At 41.5% G+C, this 20,852-nt stretch overlaps 1 protein-coding gene across 1 annotated transcript in view; it reads right to left on the bottom strand.

Annotated features, from left to right (window-relative positions):
* TGFBR2 (transforming growth factor beta receptor 2) overlaps positions 1-20,248 on the bottom strand; it is a 57,053-nt gene extending 36,805 nt beyond the window's left edge. The window contains exons 1-2 of the mRNA XM_062603586.1: positions 20,120-20,248; positions 19,722-19,949 (exon numbers count right to left, since the gene is read on the bottom strand). Of these exons, the coding sequence (XP_062459570.1) occupies positions 19,722-19,815 (94 nt within the window). The 5' untranslated portion in view covers positions 19,816-19,949; positions 20,120-20,248. The remainder of the gene's footprint in view (positions 1-19,721; positions 19,950-20,119) is intronic.
* Between the last annotated feature and the right edge of the window lie 604 nt (positions 20,249-20,852).

The following is a 20,852-nucleotide window of genomic DNA, read 5'->3' as shown; positions in this document are numbered from 1 at the left end:
ACGCTACTTTGGGCTGCAGTCCTTTATCTCAACTATGATTTACCCCAGTAGCATTACCATGGGCACAGGACTTTTGTGACTGTTTCTATTAAGATTAGCAACAATGATTTTCAAGAGTGGTGAGACAGCCTCTGTAAAGCCAAATATGAGCTATCTTTTGCATACAACTAAAACATATCAGAGGAGAACAGATTCCATATATGTTTAGCTCACCAGATATTTAACTATCCCTTTGGCAGGACTCCATAAAACCACATTCCTACAGATTCTTTTGCAGAATGTCTCTGACTCAACCTGTATCATATATAATCACAGACCCCTGATGTCTGCCTCTAGCAGCTTACTTTCTTTTTTTGTCCCTAATAAGGTGTTTTACCTCTTAGGTTTCCTTTTCATCTTCAGTCTTGTGGCCTAGCACAACAGCTGCCTTAATCAATACTTAAAGACACAACTTTAAGTGCACCAATTGCACTTTTGTTTGCAAAGTGGTTGGGACCTTTGTATTGCTTTGGTGCTTAATCAAACCTCACTGGGGCTCTGCAAAGTATAAAGACCAAAATAACTTCCTTTTTCTGAATACATTCTTTCTGAAGTACATGGAGAAGATGCATGTCATGGCTTCCCCCTATCATGGAATGGCTTTTGCCCATCATAGGAAAAAAATGCAAGTGACACCTATCAGATGGCAACAATACAATTATGAATGCAATGAGATACACAGACAGCCCTATAACACACTCTCTCACAAAGCAGCCACTATGAGATGGGGGAAAGAACAATCCTACAGGCCTTTGTGTGGGCTATGAGTTGCTCTTCAGCCATGACTGAGAAGTCTGCTGAGATTAGATTCCAACAAACTAGACCTAGCCAGAAGCAGTTTGGCTACCCGAGCTGAAGGAAGACCAAAGCAGAAGAACTGGGTCACACTGAGAAGGGCACTGAACTGCACTGAAATGTGGGAAACCACTATTTTCCACCTACCAGCAGGCAAGGAGTGGGTATGTATGTGCAGAGGGAGAAGACAGAAGGAAAAAGAGCAGGAGTTTGAAAACTTTGTTGAACTTCTCTTTGCAGTGGAAATGCCTGGCTTTTAACAGCAAGTGGAACTGGCAAAACTTTGCTTTAGGGATTGCTGCAGGCACTGACACAGAAACAGAATCACATCTGGCAGGAGTTCGGGGGAGGGACACAACCAGAGAAAATAAGGGACGGAACAGCATATTAAGCTGGAGATCTTGAAGATAAAAATCATTCTTGTATTTAAAGCATTAAAATAACACTATTTTTATTCACTACTTCCAAACCGAGCTAGAATTGGCAGTTTTAATCATGTGCAGGGCTCTTCTCTCTGGTACAGGGCATGGCAGCAAACTGCTTTAAACAAGCCTAAGAAGGAAGCTTGGTGCTGTGACACCTGACTGATATTAGTGCAGATGTAAGTACCAGCTCAGTACTTACAACAGAAGTGTGAATACATTCTGAAAACAGGGAATTAAAGTAACATTATTGTGATGCTTCAAATAATGAGACAGATTTTTACCTGTGGATTTTCAACTTGCTGCTCTCTTCCACATTTTCTGGCCACTGTTTGGCACTCCATGGCAGGCAGAACAAAAGAATACTGTCTCCAGGCAAAAAGCCTGAAAAAAAAATTCTAAATGATGGCTTCCCATAGGGCACTGAAAGGGACTTTTCATCTTCTCCTGACTTTAACCTGCAGCCTTCCTAACACAGCCCAAAACCAGCACACAGCACTGGAGAAGTGTGAGATATAACATGATGGTAAATTTATTCAACTATTACTGCAGGGTCTATTTTTTTTTCCTGCATAATACATTCAGTCTGGAATTTATTAGAAGGTGACTTTGCTGGTTAACTCCTGTGACTTCAGATACTAAGCAAGTATCAACTACAGCAATGCTCGTCTGGTTCACAAGATTAGGAAAAACAGCTTTCCTGTTTTGTTGGAATGATTCATGTTTCAGAACTGACATTTGCATAGCTAATTCTGTCCATTAAAAACCATGTTCTGCAACTTAACCACGTTTTCTGTTCTTGCCTGCCCAGTGAAAGCTGTCATTACTTCACTTGAAACTGGGCTGAAAGAGTATAAACACTTCAGCTTTGTACAAATATTATTTTTCCAACTTACGTGCCCTGAAAATAGGCAACAGCCAGTCAAGCATTATACAGTTATTTGTGTGACATAGAAGGAAGCAAAGTTTTTTCATGACAGAAGAGTCTCTGTGGCAATCCCCTCCAACATTTAAAACATACACAATTAGGAACAATTCTGACTCAGAAAAATACAAATCTGCCTCCACTCTGAGCTACAGAGCTTCACCAGAACAAACCCATGCAACTGAATCTTCTAAGTAGGTTGAATGGAGTTTCGAAACCCCTCATACTTCTCCCTTCAGCTAGTTAAGAAACCCTGTTTATAGAAACATGCTTGTCTCCACTCCTGCCCCCTCAACAGTCACACCACCATCAAAAACCTACTCCAAAATATGATAAGGCTCTTCATTCTTTGTAATAGCATTGGGGAAGGTGAATCATTTGTCCTTAAAGAGGCACATATTCCCTCCAAAAGCTTAGTTTGTATTTGTTCCTTTTATCTCTCTTACTACAATAGAAATGAGGAATGTCCACCTTCAAGAGTTGTTAAACCCTGTTTTCCAGGGCCTATTTATTAAACTACCAGTTTCCAACAGGGAAACTCAGGAGTCTACCCAATACAGGTGGAACAGTACTTTAGGACATTTTCTAATATGGCCAAGCTGACTCTATTAGCCGTGAAGTACCCCCTGGAGACATGATTCTGGCTCTTCAGTTTAGCTGCAAGGCTACTGAATGTGTTCACTGCCACAAAGAAACTGAAAAATCCAAGAGTTCATTAAAAATTAACTGTATTCTTCAGGTATCAGAGCTGCTTACCCAAAGGCATCCCTTTATTACTTACTAGCAGTCCTAAGTGCCTGTCTTGTGAGAGCTACTTAACACAAAGACAAATCCTGTCTCTTTTTTTTAAGAGCATCCTCATTGGACAGGCTACAAATAGGAAGAAGGCAGAGAAGTTTTGAAGGCTATGTGACAGAGGAAGTGCCTGCATCTCCTGCTAAGCTTCTGGGCAGCAGAACACAATAGGACCTATAGTAGGGGCAAAGAGGTTACCTTCAAAAGTGTTACAAGCTTCCTGCTACACTGTATTCCCAAACCCTGCCATCCTTCCTATTGGGAACTGCAGTCATGGTACCTGGGATGGACAGAGTAGATGAGCCCACGGCTTACAGTTCTTCCTTCTCCCTTACAAAGATAACTGTCATGCTCACTCACCACTGTGACACCAGAGTGGGCAGCCACATGGCACGCTGCGCAGAGGGAGCCCTGCCCTCTGCCCAACCACTGTGCACAACCTCTTCACAGACCGCTGCACAACCAAAGCCACACAGAAATCAAAAATAGCAACATACTTGCTTGGCTAAACACACAAATGATACTCTTACAGTACTTGTATTTAATATATGGCCTTGTCATGTTTAACTTTTCGAACGGCTTCAAGTAACTGTATGCTGGCTTGGCATACACACACCACCACGTGAGTTTAACTGATTAAACGGGTGGAGGGTTTTACAGTTCTGCATGTGGATCTTCAAATCCTTTTAAAGGCGATTTATCTCAGTACAAGTTATATTAGAAACAAGTCTAGCCAGTGTCAGAATTGAGAATTACCCCACACAAAGTAGTTGTGATTTACTCAAGTACTTCTAAATCAACTATAAGCTCAAAAGGTGTGAATTCTGTATGTGGAAAAAGCTTTCATGTTACATGACTATATGCCTGCAGCATTTTCAGTAGGAACAAGGAAGGCTAGAGAGATGGCAGAAAAACATCTCTTCCAAGTGCAAAACCGTAATGATTTAAAGACCGATCTCTATGCTGGCACTATGCAGCAGCTCAGGTGGCAAAAAGCCAAATCCTTCTCCTGAAAGTACAGTTAACTCTTGCTACAGTTACACCCTTGCTAATGAATGTCCACTGGACTCTAGTGTATTCAAAAGAGCAGATTAAGTTAACTAAAATGTAAAGGAAACTGTGTAAATAATACCTAAAAGCAGCTGCTGTGCCTTATGAAGAGTTAATACAGATAAGCAGATGTTTATTAATACTGTTTATTAACTCAGGAGAGTGGCAGGCACTTGCAAATCCTCTCTGGTCCCAGAGAACCACCTCCAGGAAAGATTATGAAATATGTTAGTCTGGAGAAAGAATTTTGCTTGCTTTTTAAAGTACTGAAAGTGAAGCACAAACAGTAAGACTGACAACTCACAAAATCAGAAATACAAAGGTTCCCTTTGATACAGCTAGGCTGCTTGGAGAATCAGAAAATGCACCTTTGGGGGTGGCACTACAGAGCCTCCTTCACACTCACATACCTTTTCTGACATCTTATTCTCAATGTTGTTCCTTTCTGATGTAAGGAAACACATATTTTGAAAACAACAATTGTCTGCTCCATGAAGAAGTCCTCAGATATATTTTAAGAAAGATTACTAATTGGGCTCTTAAGCACTGTGAACACAAAAGATCTTCCTTTTACCTTCCCTCTCTAGTGAGACCATACAGAAAATACCTACACAAACAGTTTCAGCTTGCAAAAAAACCTCTGCAGTCTGGCTCCCCTGCTCTGATTATTTTTTTCACATCCCTCATCGCACTTTCTCCTCCCTCACAGTGGAGCCAGACCACACCTTACCCCCTCCCTCCCTCCCCCTCCAATAGGCCAGTTTGACTCGGAACAGTTCTCCAGTCTAGACGACCATCTGACTACGCAAACACAAAAAAGAATCTGGTATGAGGAGTGGGAACCCAGGGCTAGGGTAATGCTAAGCCGTGTATTTCCAAAGCAGGAGCGCTGCTGTGGCTAGAAAAAGTCTCTGTGGATCTGTGGCTGCAGTGACTTCTGAGGCAAGGTCAGGCTGCCCATGGCACCAGGGACATGTGGGACCTGCTGTCTGCTGCTGCCTCCAACCTGGGCACAGTCTGCTTTCAAATGCCACTTGCTCCGAGACAGATGTCACAGCCCTTCTATGAGAGGAAACAAGGGCTTTGCAGTTAGTCTTTTCCGCCAGGCATCATCACTGCAAGGGCAGATGGGACTTGCCTAGGACTCATCCATCCACACGTGTTACAACACTTAGGGGAGTACTCCAAAGACTGATGTTTCTCCCCAGAAATGCTTGCAGAGGCACCTCATGATGGGCCCATAGCTGTTTAAATCCACCATGAAAGTAGATGGCAAGTTATTTTGGCTTTGAAGTGTAGAATAAGTACTTTTGGTGTCTCAAGTCACTAACAACATTTATGGGAGTCATCTGAGATGACAGGTATTACTCTCTGTGACTATTTCCCTCAGCAGTACACAGACCTAGCAGATGTCTCTGCTTCACAGGATGCTGAGAGTCAGAGCAGTCTTGTGCTTAGAATATGCTCTTCTAAAGAGAAAGGACTACATAAAAGGGACAGATGAAGAAGATACCTGTGAAGCACAAATACCCTGTATCTGAAGTGAAACATCTGATTTTGTCACAGATCTGTAATGTGAACACAAAAATAAGATTTGGCCAGTCACCCCAATTCTGCTTTGTTTCAGGGGAAAAGCCTGACGAGTATTTACCTGAAACTACCACTAGTCTGGGAAAATGCTCTGTGAACCCAGACAAAAGTCAGAGTTTCACCTTTTGCTGAACTGTAATTACCATCTCTGATTTCAAAGGGCCTGATTCTGACTGCACTCCCTTTTTCAAAAACTGGAAGTAATACCCTGTGGACCAAGGTACAAAACTTCAGTCAAAAAAACCAAGCCTAAATAATGGAGCTGGGATTTAGAAAAATATATACTCAAAAGCAGTCTCAAAATGTAATACAGTAGTCGTAACGGGCTGCATCTGTTCAAATACTGGTTTATGTGTCATGAAACAGAAGTTCCTCATCTTTTTCCATGCACAACTCCATATTGTGCCTCTGTACTGGACCCTTCACAAGTGCACCTTTTGTGTCAACTGCTGGAGCAAGTTCAAGTTAGGGGTGATTTTTGCCTCTGACCTGGACCCACACGTTCTTTAAGAATAACCTCAACAACCTATAGAGCCAGGATTGGAAGTGACTGAGCAAAATGGCTTCAGCCACAGCGCTTAAGACCACCTTAAGCAAGGATGTGCTCTGCGTGGGGAGCCTCTATCTTGCATGATAGATAACTGTATGTGTTTACGCTGGCTGGTACAGAACCAAACCAGAATTTCCATGGTATTTTATAGCACACTAGTAAGTATGGGGAGAAGCTGTGTGCACATAAAGGCTCACAGCTGCCCAATCAAAATAAGCATTTAAATGGATTAACCAGACAACTGTGCTTTCAAACTTGCAACTGTTATACAGTTATATGATTCAGAGGGATTTATAAATACTTGTTTTTCCAGATAAATAATAGGCAGTATTAGCTGCATTTTTTAAAGTGTACTCACTGCCACTATCCCTCCTTCCCTTCCATAAACAAACAATCAAGGAAACAAAATAAAAACAAGGATGTATTTAGGGTGCAAAATTCATAGTCACAATGTAAGACTTGGGAATTTTGGTTTAAACTTAATATGAAAAGACAACTTACTAACATAAGGAGCACAAAAGACCTATTTCTTCTTAGATTTCTAAAGACCGCTGAATGTGAGAAATATTTGAGAGATCTGGAATTTAAGATAAGGATTGTCCTCTAACCAAAGGATGCTCCTCCTATGGTACTAGTTCACAATATAATTTACAGATTCTGGTAAGACAGAATGCTATGCAATGTCTTTCTCTAGATCAAAATATAACCATCTTTCCTAGTCTATTTGAAAAAGTGTTTCCAAATAAGAATTCTCATTTAACAAGTCCACATCCTTAACGCACACAGAGGCTTCTCTGTCAGTCACTGATGGGCAAACATGTTTATGCGGAAGCTCTGTTCAGAGCTCCTTTTTACTGTGAGAAGCCATTTTCCTCCAGGAAAATGTTTACAAACCATTCTATCCCCACACAGCAAGTTTTGAATGACAGATTTGGGAAAATAGTATGAAAAAGAAATTACTCTCTTTCATAATTCATCAGCTCAGCCAAAATAGCAAATCAGAGGAAAGTTAGACTCAAATGTAATCTCTTGGGAGTAGAATCATTTTGAATGGATTTAGGGAAAAATACACATCCTTCTCAAATTCTGTAGCTCGGATGGTTATATTTGTCTCTGTCAAGTTACATGCATAGAAGCAGAATAACAGAATTTAATACCCTGGGGATATGTTCTCTTGATAGATGCATCTAACTTCCACAACCGCTAATGGGAATTATATACTGAGTATTGAGAAAAGGGCACATGTATAAAAATGCACATTTCTAATGATACTCAAGCTTAGGAAAACTTTCTTTTGCTGATTTATGTTGCAGAAATCCTACTGCTGAGGCATGCTGTTTGAAAATTATCAGATTTCTTGCTTAAGAAGTATATCAACAAAGCTGTACCTCCTTTATCTGTGAAAGCTAACTTTGCTAACATATCCCCCCAATATTAGCTGTTCTTTTTAATTAACTTGCAAATAACTCCCTCCAGTTACCTTTGAGACTATGAATCATTAGCTGGCAATACCATCAAGCTGAAAGAAAGGAAAGAGTAATCAGCACTTTCATTTCTATTTGAGGCTGAAATTTTACTAGGCTTAAAGGAAAATAAAACCCATGGGTGAAACCTGTCTGTTCTGAAATAAATAGGTGTTTTACCCTTAAACACGTCCCTTGAAATTTCATTGAAAGGTCCTTATCTTTGCCATAAGTTCTAAATCATGAGTGAAGGATTCATCTACTATACTATGAAACCGCGTATTGTAAGGACATGTGTGTACATGCATGTGTGCATGGTACAGCAGGTAAGCCCCCACGTTAAAAAAAATTAGACACTAAAAAATCTGCATGTAAGAATGCAACAATTCTCACTCCATATGACAATCTATTACTCACTGCTTGCAGCAGCCAGGCCCCAGCAGGGTTGCCATTACAAAATAAAGTGACATTCCTACATTAGCTGCAGCTTAGTGGAGAGGAACTCACCGGTTTAAAATGTTTAGCCTACCTGCCTGAAGAAGTATGAGATACAGCAGGCTCTTACATTTTGTTTAAGATGAGGCAGAACAAAATTGTAAGTGTGAAATGTACACATAGAGTTGGAGTTTTAGGGGTTTCCCTTCCCAGTTATTCTAGTTATAGTCAGTGTTTCTGTAAACCCACTATTTCAGTACTCAAACTATATCTTAAATCATTCTCAAGACCATAATCTTTCACCAGCACTCTGACAGCATCTATACTTACAAGCTTGTTTAGAAGAAACATTGCAAAGAAAAAACTAAGTGTCTATGAAAACAATTACATCTATTGAAAGGATTGTTTCAGGGAGAAAGCTGAGAAGAGATAAGACAGAAACACAAGATCAAGCACATGAAGCAGCAGCTCGGAAGCAAACCTTCCATTGCCTTTTAATTTTCATCTGAATTAAAATTCATTCAATTACTTCAACATTTTTTTTTCTAACAACTGAGAACTATGAAAAGCAAAATATGATGACACTTCATAAAATTTTAAATGTTGCAGTTAATTTCTGGACACAGCATAAGATTCCTCATCCTGCTACCACAGGACAAAAAATATTTACTGTCACATGTATTAGTTAATAAGGATAAGATCTTCAGCAGATGCTAACCTGTGATTTCTGAGTGCTGCTATGTTGAGTTATACTAACTGATGTTTAACAGTTCACTTCAAATAATTAGTGGTTTGCTTCTAGCATCTGCTACCCACTTTCACCCATGAGAAGGCCAATATGTTTCTGAATTCAAACCACCAGCAGGTATGTGCCTGAAAATCATACTGTAAGTCACCAGAACAAAAAACCAAATTTAGGGGAAATGCAAGTTGGCCGAATGGTGAGTAATATATACGTAGACAACTGAGGGGAGAGTTAGGCCTTAAATGGTCAAATCAAGCAAGCTACCAAAGCTTCTTTGTGCCTTAACCATTCCCTGGCAGCTCCTAGCACACAGCCTCTTAACCTGAGAAAAACAGGGGAGAAAAAAATGCTAATTGCATCTTATTGAACTTGGCAGGGCATTTAAGGCTGACAAGAATTTCTGGTTGTTCTGAGGGCTTTAATCCAGATTTTATGTTGAGAAATAACAGCAGTTATGATTGTCTTTGAATCTCAGTTTCCCAGTCACAATAGACGAGTGTTGAAACGATCTCTGTTCATTTCCCACAAGTTCTATAACTGTCTATAGAAACTGTAATTAACACATCAATGCATTAAATTTTTGCCACATGTTAAGCAGAACTAGTTGAAGCTGTGGAAATTCTAATACAAATAACTGCATTGAAGTTTAATGGTGGCATCAAAAAGACAATGGATGAAATAGTCGGGAGCTGGAGATCTGGGTTTGGGTCTCCAGAGACTGAGCCCAGGCTTCTCACTTCCTAACGCAACGCTTTAACCATAGGTCAAGATGCAAAAGCTGTTGTCAGTTACAAGTCACCAACAAGTCTTGCCTCCTCCTCCTCCCCCCATTTAAAAGAATGAGCCTCTAACCCCTTCTGACACGTACAGGAGAAGCTTCCCTGCCTAACACAGGTACTTTGAAATCCTCCTTCTAGGGTCAAGTGCCTATTTTTTAAACAATTCAAAATCTACATGGGATATGCCTGAGTCCTCATTCTGAATCTTCTGTTCCTGGATTTTGGTGATTTAATTTGAATCACATTTTTATCTTCCTTTATACACAATAAAGGCAGGAGATGTGCATATAGGAAGCTCCAGGCTCCGTGTTGCACTAATAGTCACAGTATCAGTGTGGCCTCAGAGTGGGAACAGCAAAACCCCCGACAGGCAGAAACTTCAAGGCAAAAGTCTAAAAATGTGAGATGAAAGAAGTTTGTGAGAAAGGAGTTGATGGAGAAAGGAAAACAAAGATGAAGAAACACTTTTTTGGTTGTATTCTCTTTTCCAGAAGAGTTCATCAATCTTTTCCTGCTGAATGTCTCCCTGTTTCTATTATCCAGATTCAAAGAGAGAGCAGATAGGGCTTTAGTTACAACCAGCCAATGTGGTATTGCTGTTTACATGCAAACATGGGCTATGCCAATTTTGCAGGCCTGATGGCCTGGCACTGTCATACCAGATGAGAAGACTACAAATGCAATAAAAGGATCAGCTTCCCAAATTTTTGACTTAAGGCATTCCCTTGTGGTAAAGTTGGGTGAGGAAATGGAAGAACAGACTGAGAGGAAAAGGCGAAATTCAATAGCCCAGAAGCACATATTCCAGACCTAGTTACTTTGTGAAACCTTCAACAAAGAGGCTTACGAAGTCATGACTATTACATGGACCTCTCTGATCTTTTCATGAGGATGAGAAATGGTTGTTTTCAGTTTAAAAAGGAAAAAAAAAATCTGTATGTAGTTTCTCTTTGTTGTGCTGTGAACTCCCTGGAGAGAGTATCAGTCACCCTGCAGGGGCTGGAATAATGAATGAATCCATCAGGGAACAGCCTTTCTTCTCCTCTGACATGCTTCAGGGGACCACCCACACACGTCAACCCTTTCTCTGTAGAGTGTTGCCTTGAAAGCCCTGCACAGATTCAGCCAGCAAGGATCCTTTCTCTCAGAGCCCACCTCTGATGGGGTTTAGATGCTCTCAGGCTGAGGAATGACGTGACCATGGGCCTCCCAATTTCTGGGCAAAGGCTCCAGCCACTGTAGGAATAGAGGGCAACGTAACCGTGAAAATCAGTAATGGGAACTGTGGGGAGGTTGAAGTTATACAGCAGGGCAGCTGGCCAACTGCCACAGCACAGTCACTGTGCTGTGTGGTCATATATCTCCTTGTATGCAGGAGACAAATGAGAAGGGTAATTGCTGCATGCTTGAGAGCAGAACCAGTCAAATGAAGGATCAACCACCACCTGCATATGACAGCACTTCTCTTGAAATCTTCATGCATTCCTGATCGCAAATTGACAAATTTGTGCTGTTCAGAACCTCATTAAATTCTTCGCATTAGTGAAACACACAAAGATTTACTTCTTGATTCCTGAACTCTTTCTGTGAATTTCTCAAAAAGAATGGGACACCCTGGAGTCACTACGCAGTCACGTTACAGGAAAGCTTAAGATAGCTAGGGAGCTGAGGGCGCAGCATCCTGAGAGCAAGAAGCAACCAACTACCATGTGAACTCCAGAAGCGAGTCAGTACTGATCAGATGCTGAACTCCTGCATGTGATTTTATTGTCTTTCTATCTTATCACTATTGATAACATAAAGAAAAAAAGATACAGTCTTACTTATCTCTATTTCTACAATGCAGTGCATTTTAGGGTAAAAAGTTTTTTTAAAAAAGCCTATGTAATGTCTTGCTCAGGATAAAAGAGAAGTGTTACTCCATGTTAATTAGCAGCTTTATAGTGAGTTGAAGTAAAATAAACATGGTAGCTACAGACCTCCCTTTAGCAGTGGTCTGAAATTGCACTGTGGATACTGTCTAATGAAGGAATATTTTAAGAGACTAGGTAGTTGGAGATAAAAAAAAATTGAAGGGAAAAACTGTAGTTACATCTATCATATTTCCCCAAGCATGCGCTTTAATGGGCAGAAGTTATTTACGCTCCTCTGGAGCACTCTAACTGCACAAGGTATGCTAAGACCTGATGTAACTATGACTTCAGATTTGCTCCAGCCATATAGCTTCCAAAGCATATGGATGTTGGTCAGGACAGCTAGGTAACACTAAGAACCGGGGAGCAGTCAACATGGTAAGAAAATACAGCTCTCTTTGAGCGCTAAGACCTTTCTTACACTGTTGCCTAAGCCATGCTATCCAAATGACTGCTGTTCTGAAGCTTTATATGGTGAATTGTCAATAGCATCTGAGCTACTAATTAGACCTCAAGGATCAGACCAGATCAGCATCTCAAGACACACAAGAATCCTGGACAGTTGCTTCTGCTTCCTTCCCTGGAAATAACCACAAGTGATAATCAACTAATCATCTGTGGTCTATTTCAAAGTTTACCCTTTTGTACAGCAACATTTAAAATGTGCTTTTATTAGTTAGTGAGATGAAATCTACAAAATTACCACATTATCATCTAAAAGCCCCAGGCATCACCTAACCATGCCAACAGGTGATGTATATGCATGATGCACTTACTCTGTTCTGGGCTGCAGAATCCACAGCAGGATTAAAACCAGAAGGAGGTGGCTCACTTGCAATTCATGTCTAAAATATTTAGACCCAGGAGAACTACAGATTAACTCTTGGACAATCAATTGAACCCCCTTTTCTTTCTAAGCTAATAGAATGAGTACCAGTTCACTTATGACCCTTCTGGGTGAAATGTTAAACAAAATTAAAAACCATACCCACATACTAAGGAGGAGTTTGCCCCTTAGTCCTCATTTTCCACTCTCCACTTTGCTTCCTTACTATTTACACCAACATTAGCAGCTTATCGGTGATGAGGGAGCTTCAGTTTCCATACAGACTGGGATATGTACACAAGTGTTTTTGAAGGAAAGGCCTGGTCTCAATGAGAAATCATTCTTCTTACTCATTTCTCTTTTCTTGGGACTATTTATCCCAAACCAGTTTGTCACCATACTTCCAAATTCTTCTCCTGTGATTCTTCCTGGGCAAAATCCTTAAGGATGCATTACAGAAGTATGGAAACATCTTTCTCTCAACTGCCTGAAATCTCTCCTACCTATTAATTCTGAGGAGTTAAAAATACTGCAGTCATATTACTCCTGCTCCAAGAAAGAGAACTGTATCACTTTGGTTTCTGTAAGACTGGTATTCCCCCTCCCCCCCCCCAAGGGAATTACAGCCTCATAACATCTAGTTGCCTATTATTTATTCTGTGGCCAGATTCTCAGGTTCCTTGCCTTAAACCAAGTAAAGCTGATTTATGCCAGCTGACCATCTGGCCCTGCATGCATTCCACTTGCACAATGCTAGTTTTTAAAGAGGCCAATTGAAGTGCAGCAGGCATGGAAGAACACCTCTTGGGTCTTTACTTGGAAAATGTCCCTTTGAGGAGTAAGGCTGTGAAGCCTTCCTGCTGCTCTCCAAGTATGTACTGTTCAGATTCACTTGCTTTTCTAACAGAAGGAAGCCTCTAAGCCCTGACAAAGCCATCGCAACCTTGGGTACATATGATAAATTTTCTAATGTCTTCTGCATAGAACAGTTTTTTAACTGAGTTTTAACACTGAATTAAATGAAGCCCATGGGTATACCAATGCAATATTTTGGATGAACCGATGAACTGCACAGAGGACAGAGGCTATCTTTCAAAACTTGTATTAGTCGTGACTACAAACAAGCTGGAAAGAATGTGGTGTGACTTCCAAATGACTTGCTGAGCTTACAGCTTTGGCTACTTGATACATCTTTCTTTTTTACCTTTAAACCCCATAATTCTACTTACAGAGCAGGGCAACAGCTCTTTTGAGGCTGTGGGCTAAAGTCCTTGGGTGGAAACAGAAGACAGCTTTCTAATAGCTTCAATTCCAGATTAGTTTCAAAGGCACAATATTAACCCTATGCGTCACTGTAGTCATGTTATCTGCTGGGTTGTAAACTGAAAGATGCTTTAAGTGTGAGGAAATAGACTCCTCTATCTATTCCTGAAGTCCACTAGTGTTTGTCAAGTTTTTGCCAAAATACTACTCTGGGTGACTGGAGAACTGGAATCAGACTATCAGGACTGTTAATAATCAACATTGTGGTTCCTTTGCATGACAGCAATTTCTGAATACAGCTTATTATTAGGGTATGAAACAAAGATCAGAAGAAACCAGTCATTCAGGGCACTGTCATTCCCATCAAGCAAAGAGAAAACGAACACATGGCTACAGGTTGACCTAAAAATCACTATCAGCAAAATGCTTTTCCTGCCCCGCAAAGTGATGTAACATTTCATACATTTTCATACTCCCAACCAGAGTGAAACCAAAATTATTTGAAGTGGTGGGTGTGAGGGTGTTTGTACATGCACAACAGCGACAGCCCTCCAATATCCTGGGGAGAGTGGATAGGGGGAGCTCCAGATTCAAATGTGCATTCTACGAGTCAGACCAGGCACTTGATCCTGCCTTTCTACCATCCTCCACCACTGATTATTCTAGTTATTGATTAATGATGGTTTCTTTTTCTCTCTCTATCTTCCTACATCAGAAATTCCACTGTGGACTACAAAGGAAGGAAGAAAAAAAAAGTTTCCTGATGAAAGTTGAATGGAAACTGGTACATTTCCACAAATTGTTTCAGTTTTGACAAATCAGCATTTTCCCATGAAAAACAGTGTCAAAAACTCTCAACCAGCTCTAATTCTAACCAGATTAACTCAGGGATGAATGCCAGCAGGAAGTTCTTGCTAAATACCAGTTGTTTCAGTAAAGGAAAACTATTCCTTCTTTAGACGATCTTCCCAGAGGTGAAAAGGCTTTAAACCCACGTGAAATTAAAAAGGGGGCAGGTAGTTCCAGCTGTAGCAACCACAATGGCATTCAGAGCAAAAGAAAGGCAAGGAAATGGCATATTTAAGCAAAAATAAATAAAAAAAAAATAATGCACAAACATGGACAAATCAGCAACTAGTATGTCTCCTGCCACTGCCGATTTCACTGTTCCATAAAATCTGAAACAATTGCTAAACTTTGCAGCAATGCAAACAAACAGACATTAGGCTCAGAAATCCATATGGGCTGCAGGGCAGACCCCTCTAATTTAAATTCTACTTAAATCCCTAGAAGTTAATGGACACAAACGATTTGTGGATTAAGCAACTCCTGGTGAAATTTGTTAGTTCTAACTGCTACTTTAGATGAGTTTTTCATCACTGGATGGTGTCTGAAGTAATTCGTGCTCTATACATATATTACCTTAAACATCTGTACACTAACTAAATCTATGTTTTCAGGCATTAGGATATAAATGGCTGTACTCAACCAATGCCGGTGCTGCTCTGTCTTTATGCCAGAATGAAGTTGTGCTGTGAAAAATAAGTGTGGAAGATGAGTCACTGAGAACCCAATATTGCAAATATTTATCATTAACTATTGCTTACAGTGGCATACACATCAGGGGCATTTGCCACAATTACAATGCCCTGTCCCAGTATGTAAGCTCACTCTTTGCTGTAAAAGTAATCTATCTCCTGTACTAAGAGGTTTCTCTACTGTTTCTTACCACTCTTACCACTTCCACCTGCCAGTGAAGTTAAACTTCAAAAGGACTTATAAGTAGTCTGTCAAAACCAAGGCATATTCATTCTGACTTATTTTGGTCTATTTTAACCTTCCAAAATAAGAGTTCATGAAAAAGCATGAGTATTTTGTTGTAACCTTTTGTTTTATTCTTGATTACAAGTTTAAAAACCAGTTTCCAATATCCTATGGGGGGAAAAAAGAAAAAAAAAAAAAAAGAAACAAAATCCCCTCTAACCACAACAAAATTTAAGGCTAAAGACCTATTAAGTAAACCAAAATCTCAGTGCTAAATCTCTTCAGGAGTTAAGGACTCAGCCAACTTTCTATTTCGTAACAGGACTGGCTCCCAGTACTCCATGCTGGAAATCTCTTGTAACTCTCCAACATCTGCACAGACTGGTTGATACCTTAGTCCATTTTAACAAGTTTGCAATGCATTGGCAATACAAATTATCTGATGTCCCTAGGTTGTGCCTACCTGGTAATTTCCCCTGAGTCAAAGGGCCCCTATGTGGTGAAGGAGACACTGCACCACTGGTCTCCCACATGACTCAGGACATCTTTTTGTTCCTCTGCTCACCACGTACCAGGGGCACTGTGGGGACCATGAGCAGACCAGAACTGTAACGACTCACATCTTTCCTACTGATCCCAGGACCACAGGGCCACAAAGATGGCTGGAAGCCCTGACTTTCACTGTGCCATCAATGCTCAATTGTAGCTGTGCCAGCCAGTGGGGAGGCTGCATGGATCACTTTCAGATCAAGCACTAGTGATAATATTTCATACCTAGCTGATACAAATCCACCCTGTTACGTAGTACCCAAGAAAGTAACAAATGGTCCCAACTAGTTGTTTTTCCTCATTCTTACTATACCATAAAGTGAGGCATAGGTCTTCTGAGGTTAGAGGAGTTACAGCGATACAAAGTGAATGCTAGCAAAATGCTGTACCACAGACATACCTTACTGAGACAAAAAAGTTCCTATGCCATAAATGCAAAAATGTAAGCTTAAAAACATCCTGCAAAAGATATTTCCTGCATAGGAAACTCCAACAACTGGTGCTACAGTGATACAACCCTCTTTTTTCTCCCCTCAAAAGACAAATCCCCATCCCTCAAAAGCAAACCATGAAGAATTTTCCTTCTGCTAAGAGCCTGACACAATCTTTTCTCCAGAAACCTTGTCACAATGACAACTTTGATCAGTTACCATTATAGCACACTACGTCTTTGAAACTGTCATCCCAGAAAGAAGTATTTAATTTTAAAGCAATGCTTCTTGGCTAAATGTAGGTCATACAATAGTATTTATAAAATATAAGGGAAAAAATATTATGAATATGAAAAAATCTGAATTATTCCATTGCCTTTTTTTGAAAATTACTTTTGAAACTGTTTCAGGAAATTTATATGCTATAACTCTGTGTAACTTTACTGATGCTAATGGAACTATATTCATCTGCAGCAGCTTAAGATCTAGCTTATCATTTTGTTATAGAAACCATTCCTAGATGGAATTCACCAGCTGAATGTTAATGCCAAGGAGATCAAAATAACAATTAAATAAATATGATTTTCAAAGTTTCAGGTATAAAAGGCTTGGAATTCAAGGATACCCCATAAATAGAAGAAATACAGTAATATCTCTGTTCTATTCCTACTTCCCTCCTGAAATAATTAGAAATTTGCCAGTTTTGATGGGGGCAGGAATTTCTGATTCAATTCTGTTACAAACATGTTCCACCATGTTATGAAGATATTTGTTCCCATACATCCCTCCTGCAAATATCTGAAGCTCTAAATTTTGATTTTGCTACTATAAAATTCACTAAGATATGGCTTTTAAAAAATAAGGAGACAATAATGCAAATAGAGTTTGGCTGAATGGAGAAATTAAGTTCCTGGTGTTCAGAAAAGAACTATTATTACACCGATCATTCCAAGGAACGAGCTTCTGGTTTAATAACCCACATATTCACTTGGACACAACAGCATCAATTTCTTATGTGGACAACTGCCAGTTTGCATGCCATTGATTGATTAAACACTCAATACAGCATTCATAATCATTCCAGAAAAATCACACCTTGTCCCTTTACTCCATGGAAAAAAAATGAATTACTTGTGTGTAGTACAGGATATGAGAACACATTTTTCAAAGTAGATCGTTCCTATTGGACCTGTTCATGAGTTTGTGGGTTTGTCCAGAATCTATATGGGAATGTGCCATGTCTAATATTTTGCTGTGAAGAATGTTAAAATGAAATTTTAGCTAGGCTTTTATTAACCTCTTCACCAACATAAGCCAGCTGTTTAGTTGGGAATTGAGACTGGTATCTCTACTGGTATATCTACTGCTTCCTTCTGATTGAACTGATGAGCTGTTGATTGTTACAAAGTATCTCTTTTTGTTTTGTTTTCCCCAAAATATTTGGCAGCTTTAGTTTTCATTTCAAAGCCAAATAAAACCAATACCCAAACCTCACAATTTCTGCCCCTACAGAACTGCTGTTTTCTGACCAACTCTTCTTGTTATACATGCAACAGAATCCTACCAGGATTATTAAAACAACTTTAGGAGCCACAGATTATCTGACAACAGGGCTACCCAGTTTTATCCTAGGGTGTAGATGAAGATCAGCATGAAAAACACTGAATTGTAAGCAGTTCATGTAGTTTTTCCTCACTGGACCTATAACAAGAATGAAGAACAAACTCTTAAACTATGTTCATTTTTAAAATCTACCTGTAGTTTGAGACTCTCTATACTAGTTGAGTGAAAAAAAGAGCATAATAATAAATAACACCAGATTAACAAAAATGGACCTTTTTCATTTAAAGCTTTTTGTGATGGGTATCTAGACAAAAAATTAGACTAGGATCAAAGTAAAAGTCATCACTACTTGAGTATATTAATAGGAAATAATACAAATAGATATCAAAATCAAGAAGAAGCTGCACACATCAAATTTAACATAATACTATTTTTAGACCATGGTGTCTTATTCTCAAACTGTTCTTTGTTATCTATCCTATGCTTCCATGAGAAACTTTGCAGGTATGTAAAATCTGTTGACTTCAACAGGATCATGAATGAAACATGAAGTTATTCATACTGCATAGACCTACTGGCAGTAGCTCAACACAAGCTATCCATTTTATGTTGTTATGTTCCAGCAGCAATTTTGAGATCATTATTGACCATGAACAAGGAAGAATCAAAGGGCACAGAGCAAAGTTTGTAGAAGCTCAGGTGTCTACACATCTTACCTGAAGATGAAAACTAGGCATGTGATGTCACAAGACATCTCAAAAATCTCAATTCTTCAAAATTATTGCAGGTGTAGTTTTGCTGCAATCTGATGTTCTCTTTCTAGGTTCACCAGTTGTGCTGCAACATGATTTAGGGCCTAACATCACAGTTACAGATGTTAGTTCACATATGTGGGTTAGTACTGGTAGGATGGAGATTGAAAGCTCCTCAGGGCAGGGACCTTATTTTTGCAGCAGCGCTTTAAACTCTTGGTACCTTCCAGATTATCCTATGAAGAATACCACAAAACAGCCTCAAAAACATATTTAAAGAAGTCTTGGTAAAAACAGAATAAGGGATGTGAAGTGTCATTAAAAGTGAATCAAACAATATGAACACCAAGTGCTACACGAATGAATGCTACTTTCAGTTCAGCTGCTCACAGTCACGGCTTAATTCCACTGCAGGCAGAAACTCTCATGTACAACAACTTTTTGGTGAGCAACTGCTGACCCGCACAGCAGCCAGCCCTGCGGCCTCGGCTCAAGCCATGGTGCCCCGCGTGCACTTTCTCGCCCTGCTCCCTGTGGGCGTGCAGGCAGAGCTGGTGCCCATCCCAGAGGGCATCGCAAAACCTGTGCCGGGGCCTGGATCCTGCACCCGAAGCAGTCACCGGAGCGGGCGGGAAGCACGGGCAGAGGCCGGCCGGTTCCCCAGGGCCCTCCGCCCCCCCCCGGCACATGCTGCTGCTGGCACCAGGTGAGGAGACACAGCTGCAGGGCCGGGCAGCCGCTACCTCGGGGGCAGCAGCCAGCTTCCGAGCTACCCTCTCTGGGCTCCTCCGGCCGGACCAGACTCTGCTGCATTTCCTGTCGAATCCTCTGTGTTCTCCCCTCTCTTTCCTCCACGGAAGGACCCTCGGGTTCCCGGTCTTTCTTCCCCGCTTACTTTTCGAGCGGGGTTATAAACAAACACGCTCAACCCTCCCGAAACGTTTCCAGCCTCAAAACTTTCTTAGCAACCGCGTCTCCCCACTGCTCCGCTGCCGACGCCTGCCTCTGGCCCCGGTACTGCCTCCGGCCCCAGCAACTGTCAAGCGGGAGCGCCGGCCCGGCGCGCACTTACCCCGAAGGAGAGCGGGGAGCGAGCAGCCCATGAGGACGCAGAGGGAAAGGCGCAGCAGCAGCCGCCGCAGGCTCCTCGGGAGACAGGGAGTCATCGCGGAACCGGATCGGCACGGGAGGGGGGCGCAGCGCCGGGCAGGCAGCGGGAGGCCGCGGCAGGGCTGGGAGCGGGCTGCGCGGCTCCGCGAATCGGGACCGCGGGTGACTCACTGAACGCGGCACTTCGGCGCTGCAGGGGAAACAGGAAATCTTAAACTTCGCAAACAGCTGGGCAGGACTTTCGTACTCTTACAGTAGTTCCTTCTCCCTCTTCCCACAGCCACCCCCTCCCCTGCTCTCGCCCTTTTTCTTTCTTTCTTTCTTTCCTTTTTTATTTTATTATTTAACATGAAACCTCACCCAGTTTGGTGTCAATCATCTGCCAGAGGCCAGCCCCTCTCAGGTCCGGCTCTCCCCCTGCAAGCGCGCCAGGACCAGCCTCGACGTGCAGCCCGCAGCCCTGCTCCTGCCTCTCTCCCTGCCTCTCTCCCTTCCTCCGCCCTGAGACGAGGACCTGGCACAGCCGCAGCTTGCGCTGCCGGGCCCCGGAGTGGTTCCGTCGCTTGCGAGGGGTCTCAGGGTCCACGGAAAAATGTCAGCTAGAACGGTTCCTTCTCCTCGCCAGTTGACAAGGGCCCAGTCTTGTCATACGGGGCATGGAGGCTCTTCCTTGCACCCGTATTCCCGACCTTACCGATGCTGCTGCAGCCTGTTTCCCCCTCTGCAGACGTAGTATCGAAAGATGGGCATAAGCCCCAGATGAACCAAAGCCAGGGGAGGCTGAAGTCAGGGTAATAACAGGAAACATACATACAGACTAGCTGGGCACTCAACTTGCACATGTTGAAGCTGACTGAGACAACTTGTCACCTACCTCCTTTTTTTTTTTTGCATTTTGCTCCCAGATGGGCTGGATATGCAGCACTTGGTCTCAAGTGCTGTATATGTGACAAGATCAAGTTCTTCTCAAGCCCTATCTGGAGCAGATATACAAGAGATTTTGCCTTCTCCAGAAAGGAGAAATTGCACATAGGATTCAGGGAACAGGATCAGACTGGCGATGCCAGTTTTGCGTGGCCCAGACAGAACCTCT

Source organism: Pezoporus occidentalis, unplaced genomic scaffold (genome assembly GCF_034315485.1).
Source record: "Pezoporus occidentalis ecotype Australia unplaced genomic scaffold, CSIRO_AGI_Poc_V1 ctg80, whole genome shotgun sequence".
Classification (NCBI taxonomy): domain Eukaryota; kingdom Metazoa; phylum Chordata; class Aves; order Psittaciformes; family Psittacidae; genus Pezoporus; species Pezoporus occidentalis.
The sequence above is the reverse complement of the archived record's forward strand: the minus strand, read 5'-3'. Positions and strand labels throughout refer to the sequence as shown.